The sequence below is a fragment of the Pristiophorus japonicus genome, chromosome 3 (genome assembly GCF_044704955.1).
Source record: "Pristiophorus japonicus isolate sPriJap1 chromosome 3, sPriJap1.hap1, whole genome shotgun sequence".
In the NCBI taxonomy this organism is placed as follows: domain Eukaryota; kingdom Metazoa; phylum Chordata; class Chondrichthyes; family Pristiophoridae; genus Pristiophorus; species Pristiophorus japonicus.
In genome coordinates, this window is record NC_091979.1 from 238,511,551 (window position 1) to 238,522,967 (window position 11,417).

General features: G+C 47.0%; 1 protein-coding gene across 3 annotated transcripts in view; it reads left to right on the forward strand.

The window, feature by feature from the left end:
- The window catches only part of golga7bb (golgin A7 family, member Bb), a 40,579-nt gene extending 29,708 nt beyond the window's left edge, over nucleotides 1-10,871 (forward strand). For all 3 annotated transcript variants that reach the window (XM_070876455.1, XM_070876454.1, XM_070876456.1), the window contains 2 exons: nucleotides 4,620-5,275; nucleotides 9,601-10,871. In XM_070876455.1, coding sequence (XP_070732556.1) covers nucleotides 4,620-4,709 — 90 coding nt within the window. In that variant the 3' untranslated portion in view covers nucleotides 4,710-5,275; nucleotides 9,601-10,871. The remainder of the gene's footprint in view (nucleotides 1-4,619; nucleotides 5,276-9,600) is intronic.
- Nucleotides 10,872-11,417: the final 546 nt, after the last annotated feature.

Below are 11,417 nucleotides of genomic sequence, written 5' to 3' on the forward strand. Positions count from 1 at the left end.
CCAGCTGCTTCAGTCTGTCCACATAACTGAAGTCCCTCATCCCCGGTACCATTCTGGTAAATCTCCTCTGCAGCCCCTCCAAGGTCTTGACATCCTAAAGTGTGGTGCCCAGAATTGGACGCAATACTCCAGCTGAGGCCTAACCAGTGTTTTGTAAAGGTTTAACATAACTCCTTGCTTTTGTATTCTATGCTGTGTCAGCCGTGGCACAGTGGGCAGCACATTCGCCTCTGAGTTAGGAGGTTGTGGGTTCAAGTCCCACTCCAGGGACTTCTGCACAAAATCTAGGCCGACACTCCCAGTGCAGTGCTGAGGGAGTACTGCACTGTCAGGTGGTGCCGTCTTTTGAATGAGACATTAAACCGAGGCTCGGTCTGCTCTCTCAGGTGGGCGTAAAAGATCCCATGGCACTATTTTGAAGAAGAGCAGGGGAGTTCTCCCTGGTGTCCTGGGGCCAATATTTATCCCTCAATCAACATGACAAAAACAGATTATCTGGTCATTATCACATTGCTATTTATGGGAGCTTGCTGTGCACAAATTGGCTGCCACGTTTCCTACATTACAACAGTGACTACATTCCAAAAGTACTTCATTGGCTGTAAAGCACTTTGAGACGTCCGGTGGTCGTGAAAGCTGCTATATCATAGTATCATAGAAATTTACAGCATGGAAGGAGGCCATTTCAGTCCATCGTGTCCGTGCTGGCCTACAAAGAGCTATCCAGACTAATCCCACTTTCCAGCTCTTGGTCTGTAGCCCTGTAGGTTACAGCACTTCAAGTGCACATCCAAGTACTTTTTAAATGTGGTGAGGGTTTCTGCCTCTACCGCCCTTTCAATGAGTTCCAGACCCCCAACACCCTCTGGGTGAAGACATTTCCCCTCAAATTCCTGGTTGTTGACCCCTCTGCTATGGGAAATAGGTCCTTCCTATCCATTCTGTCTAGGCCCCTCATAATTTAATACACCTCATTAAGATATCCCCTCAGCCAAAGAAAACAAACCCAGCCAAAGAAAACAAACCCAGCCTATCCCATCTTTCCTCATTGCTAATATTCTCCAATCCTCCAACATCCTCGTAAATCTCCTCTCCTGGTGCAATCACATCTTTCCTGTAATGTGGTGACCAGAACTGCAAGCACTATTCCAGCTGTGGCCTAACTAGTATATAAATGCAAGTCTTTCTATTGTAGGGTGTTCGTTTTCCACTCTACTCTGATTCATAGACCTCGGGAATTACAGGAAGGACTCCACGTAACGCAAAGTTTAGACTTTACTACACAAAACCCAACTGTTATTACACAAAAACTAACTAAAAATGACACATAAGAACATAAGAATTAGGAACAGGAGTAGGCCATCTAGCCCCTCGAGCCTGCCCTGCCATTCAACAAGATCATGGCTGATCAGGCCGTGGACTCAGCTCCACTTACCTGCCCGCTCCCCGTAACCCTTAATTCCCTTATTGATTAAAAATCTATCTATCTGTGACTTGAATACATTCAATGAGCTAGCCTCAACTGCTTCCTTGGGCAGAGAATTCCACAGATTCACAACCCTCTGGGAGAAGAAATTCCTTCTCAACTCTGTTTTAAATTAGCTCCCCCATATTTTGAGGTTGTGCCCCCTAGTTCTAGTCTCCCCGACCAGTGGAAGCAACCTCTCTGCCTCTATCTTGTCTATCCCTTTCATTATTTTAAATGTTTCTATAAGATCCTCCCTCATCCTTCTGAACTCCAACGAGTAAAGACCCAGTCTACTCAATCTATCATCATAAGGTAACCCCCTCATCTCTGGAATTAGCCTCGTGAATCGTCTCTGTAGACCCTCCAAAGCTAGTATATCCTTCCTTCAGTAAGGTGACCAAAACTGCACGCAGTACTTCAGGTGCGGCCTCACCAATACCCTATACAGTTGCAGAAGGACCTCCCTGCTTTTGTACTCCATCCCTCTCGCAATGAAGGCCAACATTCCATTCGCCTTCCTGATTATCTGCTGCACCTGCAAACTAACTTTTTGGGATTCATGCACAAGAACCCCCAGGTCCCTCTGCACCGCAGCATGTTGTAATTTCTCCCCATTCAAATAATATTCCCTTTTACTGTTTTTTTTTTTTCCCCAACGTAGATGACCTCACACTTTCCGACATTGTATTCCATCTGCCAAACCTTAGCCCATTCGCTTAACCTATCTAAATCTCTTTGCAGCCTTTCTGTGTCCTCTACACAACCCGCTTTCCCACTAATCTTTGTGTCATCTGCAAATTTTGTTACACTACACTCTGTCCCCTCTTCCAGGTCATCTATGTATATTGTAAACAGTTGTGGTCCCAGCACCGATCCCTGTGGCACACCACTAACCACTGATTTCCAACCCGAAAAGGACTCATTTATCCTGACTCTCTGCTTTCTGTTAGCCAGCCAACTCTCTATCCATGCTAATACATTTCCTCTGACTCCGCGTACCTTTATCTTCTGCAGTAACCTTTTGTGTGGCACCTTATTGAATGCCTTTTGGAAATCTAAATATACCACATCCATCGGTACACCTCTATCCACCATGCTCGTTATATCCTCAAAGAATTCCAGTAAATTAGTTAAACATGATTTCCCCTTCATGAATCCATGCTGCGTCTGCTTGATTGCACTATTCCTATCCAGATGTCCCGCTATTTCTTCCTTAATGGCTTCAAGCATTTTCCACACTACAGATGTTAAACTAACCGGCCTATATTTACTTGCCTTTTGTCTGACCCCTTTTTTAAACAGGCGTGAGTTACATCAGCTGTTTTCCAATCCGCTGGTACCTCCCCAGAGTCCAGAGACTTTTGGTAGATTATAACGAATGCATCTGCTATAACTTCCGCCATCTCTTTTAATACCCTGGGATGCATTTCATCAGGACCAGGGGACTTGTCTACCTTGAGTCCCATTAGCCTGTCCAGCACTACCTCCCTAGTGATAGTGATTGTCTCAAGGTCCTCCCTTCCCACATTCCTGTGACCAGCAATTTTTGGCATGGTTTTTGTGTCTTCCACTGTGAAAACCGAAGCAAAATAATTGTTTAAGGTCTCAGCCATTTCCACATTTCCCATTATTAAATCCCCCTTCTCATCTTCTAAGGGACCAACATTTACTTTAGCCACTCTTTTCCGTTTTATATATCTGTAAAAGCTTTTACTATCTGTTTTTATGTTTTGCGCAAGTTTACCTTCCTAATCTATCTTTCCTTTATTGCTTTCTTAGTCATTCTTTGCTGTCGTTTAAAATTTTCCCAATCTTCTATTTTCCCACTAACCTTGATACTTTCCTTTATTTCCTTGGTTTTCCACGGCTGGTTATCCCTTCTCTTACCGCCCTTCTTTTTCACTGGAATATATTTTTGTTGAGCACTATGAAAGAGCTCCTTAAATGTCCTCCACTGTTCCTCAATTGTGCCACGTTTAGTCTGTTTTACCAGTCTACTTTAGCCAACTCTGCCCTCATCCCACTGTCGTCCCCTTTGTTTAAGCATAGTACACTCATTTGAGACACTACTTCCTCATCCTCAATCTGTATTACAAATTCAACCATACTGTGATCACTCATTCTGAGAGGATCTTTTACTAGGAGATCGTTTATTATTCCTGCCTCATTACACAGGACCAGATCTAAGATAGCTTGCTCCCTTGTAGGTTCTGTAACATACTGTTCTAAGAAACAATCCCGTATGCATTCTATGAATTCCTCCTCCAGGCTACCCCGTGCGATTTGATTTGACCAATCGATATGTCGGTTAAAATCCCCCATGATTACTGCCGTTCCTTTTTCACATGCCTCCATTATTCCCTTGATTATTGTCCGCCCCACCGTGAAGTTATTATTTGGGGGCCTATAAACTACACCCACCAGTGACTTTTTCCCCCAAGACTTCTTAAGAGAATTGACCGAAGACATACAATCACCCATCCAGCCAGTTGCTGCTGTTGTCGATTGTAGGCTCGCGGTCGTTGTTCCTCACCGATGTTCCCTCCTTCTGCTTGTCGATCTGAGGTGTTGTTCTCAGCTCTTGCATATATATCCATTTGATGAACCCATCTCCTGCTGGGCTGCTTTTCAGTTAATGCGTCGGGATGAGTCTCGATGGCTGTGATGATGGGTCTGAATCTGTTTGGATCTGTTGAGATGGCCACAATTTGCACACGGAATCGACAGGGCAAAAGGTAACTCCTTATCTTTTGTGTCCAGTTATCGAACAATGCACGCCTTTTGCGATCCTTTGTTGTCCTGGGTTTTGGCAGACTTGTCGTCTCCGTAGGGAACTGTTTTTTCCCCTCCGGCCAATTAATCCAGGGGCTCCTCTGCTTGATTGTATCAAAACCCTTAGCCAGGTCTCGCTCCTGACCGCAGCTATGAGTCACCACCTGCCCCCACCCCCCCCCGGACTGAACCCCTTTTTCCAGTCCAACTGCCCCCCCCCCCAAAGGTTTTCTTTTCAACCCTCGTGAAATGTGTAAACCTTATACTATCAATAAAGCCAAGGATCCCATACGCTTCTTTAACAGCCTTCTCAACTTGTCCTGCCAGCTTCCCTCTCCACCCAGGTCGGTTTTCCTTAACCCGGTTCCCCCTGCCTCAGATTGAGATCGCCATCTACGAAGACCGATGCAGCAGCGGGAGCAGCAGCAGCGGGAGTGGGAGCAGCACGAGCAGCTGCAGCGGTCGGTGACGGCAGAGCGGGGTGTCGAGGGGGCGCCCGCGGCGGGCTACGCCCAACCCCCGCCCTTTTTCTTTTTTTTTTGAAAACTAAATCGTCTTTTTTTTTTTTGCAATAACAACATTTTAAACGACTTTTACTGTATTTAAAACCCGTTTCTACGCAAATCATTGAGCTCAGGCTCCCGAGGAGTTGACGAGAACACAAAGTTCGCAAGTGAGCGAAAGAGTATCGACGTGGTCCCGTCCGACGAGAGCCTTTTGTTTAACCCTGAGTGAAATGTGGTGCGTGAAGAATTGTTTTTGCATGCCGGGAGACCTCAGAAATGCAGTGATCGTGACCATCTTTAAAAAAAAAAAGGCGGGGGGACAAACCGACTGCGGCAACTGCAGAGGAATATCCCTGTTATCAGCCACTGGGAAAGCCATCACGAGAGTCCTCCTCAACCGTCTTCTCCCCATGGCCGAGGAGCTCCTCCCGGAGTCACAGTATGGATTTCGTCCTCTACGGGGCACAACAGACATGATTTTTACAGCGCGACAGCTGCAAGAAAAATGCAGGGAACAGCACCAACCCTTGTATGTGGCCTTCTTTGGTCTTGCAAAGGCCTTTGACACTTTTTATTTTAATGTATACGATGTTAGTTAACAGTAACTGGATCTCCCAAGTCTGCACTGAGGCAGCGTATCTCAGCCGAGCCTGCAATAGTTCTCCAACTCCCCCCACCCCCACCCCTCGCCACTAGGTCTAGATGGGATTAAATCCGACGTGTTTCCCGCTCCGGATCCCACTCGCGGCACAGCAGTGTCTTTGGTAGGGCTGTTACCTTGTGGTTGGAGGTATTTCTCGAGGTTCCGTCACCCACCGGTTAAACGGCTACTTCTTTCCATTGCCAATATTTCTAGAGGGACATAGTCTCAGAATAAGAGGGTTGCCCATTTAAAACTGAGATGAGGAGGAATTTCTTCTCTGAGGGTTGTAAATCTGTGGAATTCTCTGCCCCAGAGAGGCTGGGTCATTGAATATATTTAAGGTGGAGATACAGATTTTTGAGCGATAAGGGAGTCGAGGGTTATGGGGAGCGGGCAGGGAAGTGGAGCTGAGTCCATAATCAGATCAGCCATGATCTTATTAAATGGCAGAGCAGGCTCGAGGGGTCAAATGGCCGACTCCTGCTCCTATTTCTTATGTTCTACAGTGTTCAAGGAAAACACAATTATTTTTAATGCCCACCCCCTAAGATTTCTCTCCCGGGTTTTTGCTCACAGCAGTATGCTGGCGATTAATCTTCAAATCCTGACGGGTGCAGGCCAATCCTGGAGGAGTTGACAACCTCGAGTCTGTGTGGATTATGGATTAAGGACTGGAATGCTCCCATCTCCTCACCCCCCGCCCACCTGGTACTGGAGTAAAGGTTGCCAACTCCTCCAGGATTGGCCTGGAGACTCCAGGAATTAAACTCTAACCCCCAGTGAGCAAAACCCTGGGAGAAAAACCATAGGGGGAAATTAAAAAAAAAAATGTTTTTTCTTTGCACACTTATTAGTTATAAAAAATATTGGGGGGTGGAAGGCTATTTAGCTGGGCAGGATGCTTGGAGGCGAGAGTCCATGTGATGAAGCCACCAGGAATATGTCCGCCAGAGTTGGCAACCATATACCGGAAGGTACAGACACCCAGTCTGGGCACACTGCGGCAGGGGAAAGGGGAAAGAAACAAATATGGCCGTGGTGTCGATTGTCTTAAATTTCCAATTCACAAACCATTTGCATTTGGAATTAGAGGCCGTTTGCGAGTCGGTGACCATGTGTGGCGTTAAGCGCTCGAAGGGGAAGGGGTCTGTGCCAGAGGCTTTCTGCTCAAACTGCAGGGAGCATCAGCTGCTTTTCAATGGGTTTTTAAGAATGCGGTCTGGATGGTCAGACGGTCAGACGCAGGTCTTTGTTGCAGAACAGAAGTGGCAAGAAATATAGTGGACCTATTGGAGACAATACTCCACGTGAAATTTTCAATGTTTTCACATTTGGAAATATGGTAAAGAAAAAGCTTGCATTTATACAACAACAGCTTGTATTTATATAGCGCCTTTAACTTAGAGAAGCGCTTCACAGGCATGTTATGAGATTTAAAAATTTGACACCGAGTCGCCCAGGTGTCCTCGGCCAACATTCCTCCCCCAACCTACAGTGGCTACACTTCAAAAGTACTTCATTGGGTGTAAAATGTTTCGGGACGTTAGGGCAGATCAAAGAAGTTTTAAGGAGCATCGTGAAGGAGGAAAGCGAGGCGGAGAGGTTTAGGCAGGGAGGTCCAGAGCTTGGGGTCTTATCACGGCCTCGGGACGTCCCGAAACGTTTTACACCCAATGAAGTACTTTTGAAGTGTAGCCACTGTAGGTTGGGGGAGGAATGTTGGCCGAGGACACCTGGGCGAACTGGCTCCTCTACAAACAGTGCCACCAGATCTTTTACATCCAGGCAGGCGGGGCCTCGGTTTAACGTCTCGTCCGAAAGGTGGGACATAAGAAATAGGCCATACGGCCCCTCGAGCCTGCTCCACCATTTAATACGATCATGGCTGATCCGATCATGGACTCTGCTCCGCTCCCCATAACCCCTTATCCCCTTATCGGTTAAGAAACTGTCTATCTCTGTCTTAAATTTATTCAATGTCCCAGCTTCCACAACTCTGAGGCAGCGAATTCCACAGATTTACAACCCTCGGAGAGAAGAAATTCCTCCTCATCTCAGCTTTAAATGGACAGCCCCTTATTCTATGCCCCCTAGTTTTAGTTGCCCCTATGAATGGAAACATCCTCTCTGCATCCACCTTATCGAGCCCCCTCATAACCTTATACATTTCGATAAGATCACTTCTCATTCTTCTGAATTCCAATGAATAGAGGCCCAACCTACTCAACCTTTCCTCATAAATCAACCCCCTCATCTCCGGAATCAACCTAGTGAACCTTCTCCGAACTGCCTTTGAAGCAAGTATATCCTTTTCGTAAATATGGAAACCAAAAACTGCTGCAGTATTCCAGGTGTGACCTCACCAATATCCTGTATAACTGCTTTTATACTCCATTCCCTTTGCAATAAAGGCCAAGATTTCATTGGCCTTCCTGATCACTTGCTGTATCTGCATACTATCCTTTTCTGTTTCATGCACAAGTACCCCCAGGTCCCACTGTACTGCAGCACTTTGCAATCTTTCTCCATTTAAATAATAACTTGCTCTTTGATTTTTTTTCTGCCAAAGTGCATGACCTCATACTTTCCAACATTATACTCCATCGGCCAAATGTTTGCCCACTCACTTAGCCTGTCTATGTCCTTTTGCAGATTTTTTGTGTCCTCCTCACACATTGCTTTTCCTCCCGACAGTGCAGCTCTCCCTCAGTAACAAATTGGAGACGTCTGCCTAAATCGAGCCGGCGCTTGAATGAATGTTTGTCAGTGGCTCTAAATTGGAGGATCAGCTCTTCTTGTAGGAAGCTGTTTTTTAAAAACCTGTAACGAGTGGGCCTCTCCAATGTTTCCACCTGAAGGTTGAAGGCATGTGACGGAAGGAGCGAGACGCAGGTGGACCTCCAAAGCCGCATTGGCCAACCTCAAAATGATTGGGAGGGTTTGAGGGGTCATGACCCACACATCTCTTTCCCCTGCCCCCCGACCCTCCACTGGATCAGTGCCACCGGTTTGGTAAATTTGGTGTGTCCAGAGATTTTAATTGCTCCACCATTGGTGGCCATGCCTTCAACTGCCTGGGGCCCTAAGCTCTGGAATCCCCTCCCTAAACCTCTCTGCCTCTGTCTCTCCTCCTTTAAGACGCTCCTTAAAACCTACCTCTTTGACCGAGCTTTTGGGTCAACTGTCCCTAATATCCCCTCATGGCTCGCTGTCAAATTGTGTTTGATCGCTCCTGCGAAACGCTTTGGGATGTTAAAGGTGCTATATAAATACAAGCTGTTGTAGTTCAGCCACTGTCTGTTATTGGATCATGATTGGTCAGTTATTGTAAGCTAAGGGAGAGATGAGCAGGGCTGCTGGTTTACCAAGATGGAGTAAATCAAAATCTGTGTCTGTTGTGTGGGATTCCCGGCTTGCTGCCACGGTTTTGGGGATTGTATTGATCAGGAGCATTTCTCAATCGAGTTGCGTCTCAGTAAAAAGCAGGATTGGTCAGAACGTCTTCCATTTAACATATCCGATGTCTCTCCCGCAAAGCTCGACTTTTACCGAATGTAAATCATGTCTTAAACGGCACCTCCCATAGCTCCGGTGGTGGGCGTGGGACAGACGAACGGTGTCCGAGGTTCAATCCCTTATCTGTGCTTAGGCACCAGGTCAGGGCGAGGTCTGCCTGGACTCAGAACTCCCCACCCCCGGGGCAACAAAAACTACAACTTGTATTTATATAGCGCCTTTAACGTAGTGAAACGTCCCAAGGCGCTTCACAGGAGTATTATGCAATAGAAATTTGACACCGAGCCACATAGAAATTAACGCAGGTGACCAAAAAGAGGTAGGTTTTAAGGAGCGTCTTGAAGGAGGAAAGAGAGGTAGAGAGATGGAGAGGTTTAGGCAGGGAGTTCCAGAGCTTGGGGGCACAGGCAGCTGAAGGCACGGCCACCAATGGTTGAGCGATTATAATCAAGTGGTCAGAATTAGAGGAGCGCTGACATCTCGGGGGAGGGAGGTGTTGTGAGACCGGAGGAGATTGCAGAGTTAGGGAGGGGCGAGGCCATGGATGGGTTTGAAAACAAGGGTGCGAGTTTTGAAATCGCGCAGTTGGATAGCTGCCGACACACTGTCCAGGCTTGTGCTCGAAAGATCATCTTGAGTAAGGTGGCACTGTGCCCCAGCATTTGAATGTGTCTTTTGTTTGTTAACCTGTTCAGGCGGACTTGAAAAGCCCTCTGTTCTGCCTCCCTCACGTGGAAGAGTAAGGATTACACAGGATATACGGCACAGAAACTGGCCATTCGATCCAACCAGTCCAAGCCAGCATTTATACTCCACTCGAGCCGCTTCCCATCTTTCCTCACCTAAATATCAGCAAGAAAAGAAAGACTTGCATTTATATACCGCCTATCACGACCACCCAGTGTCTCAAAGTGCTTTACAGCCAATTAAGTACTTTTTTGGAGTGTAGTCACTATTGTAATGTAGGAAATGCAGCAGCCAAATTGCACACAAGCAATCAGCAACGTGATAATGACCAGAGAATATTTTTTTTTGTTATGTTGATTGAGGGATAAATATTGGCCAGGACACCGGGGATAGCTCTTATGCAAAATAGTGCCGTGGGATCTTTTACGTCCACCTGAGAGAGTATAATATTTCATCCGAAAGACAGCATCTCCGAAAATGCAGCGCTCCCTCAGTACTGCACTAGAGTGTCAGCGTAGATTCATGTGCCAAGTCCCTGTCCCTGACGTGGGACTTGAACCCACAACCTTCTGACTCAGGCAAGAGTGCTACCCACTGAGCCACGGTTGACATAACCCTTGATTCCCTTCTCCCTCATATGCTTGTCTAGCCTCCCCTTAAATACATCTATCATCATCATCATAGGCCGTCCCTCGAACGAGGATGACTTGCTTCCACATGGGTTCACAGATGTTGCAATGAAGGACCCGATATTCCAATCGAGGGGGTGGAAGATGCCTGCACCTGGATTTTTTTAACATGTGACCGTTGCACACTAGCCACCACACGGGCTTGACAGAGCTAGGCCTTTATCCAGTGGCAAGGGTTAACCAGGACGACGAGACCTGCTCTGCTGCACGAACCTAGTGCGCGCACACATCACACACACAATACAGAAGCATTAACTTGAAGAGAAAGGGCTCCTTGCTCCTTGCAGTTAAGCTAACGTTCAGTGTCAGTCACACAATGCTGGGAATTAGTGTGCACGCTGTTAGCATACTGAAGCTTAATGCATTTATCAACATATCCGTTACATAGTGCAGAGAGAATTTGATCTGGATGTGTTATGTGCCCAATAACATCCTCACAGAGCTCACCTGTAGTGTCCCGAGCACCTGTGTGATCTTGTCTGTCTGTCCCGGTTGAAGTTGCATGTTTCTCTGTTAGTGTGTCCAATGTAATCAGTATATGCTCTGGCTCTGTACTGTAACATACAATGAATAAAGGACACGGAATGGCAGCGCTGTCTGACACTGCTGACGAGAGAGTGCGTTCTGAGGTTGTGATGTGTGTGGGATTGTCTTGCTGTGAACCATTTTTTATTGGCCAGTGTCTCTGAGGCCACATCAGCCAGTCCGTCAGCATCACTGGACGGCATTCTCCCAACTGCTGCCCATCTTACTCTTCAGAGCTCTGTCCCAACAGCACTCCCTCACTCCACTCAAACCTACTTAAAATCAATACCCTTCCACCTCACCACCTGCCCCTTCACCCTCCCGCGATCCTTTCTAGCTCCTGGTTCCAATCTTTCTTCCCCCTCTCCTGCTCCCTCCCTCTTTCTCTTGCCACCCACTCTAACTCCTCTCTCTGCCCCTCTCCCATTCTTCTCTCTCCTGCTCTCTTTCCCCTGTCCCCCCCTCCCCTTTTCTCTCCTCTTCACTCTTTCTCTCCCCTTGATCCTTTCTCTTGGCCCCCTCTCTCCTATTCCTCTCCCTCCTCCTCTCTTGCCCCCCCCCTCTACTGCCATCTGTCTCCAACTCCCCCTATCTCTCCCAGTAAAGTTTTC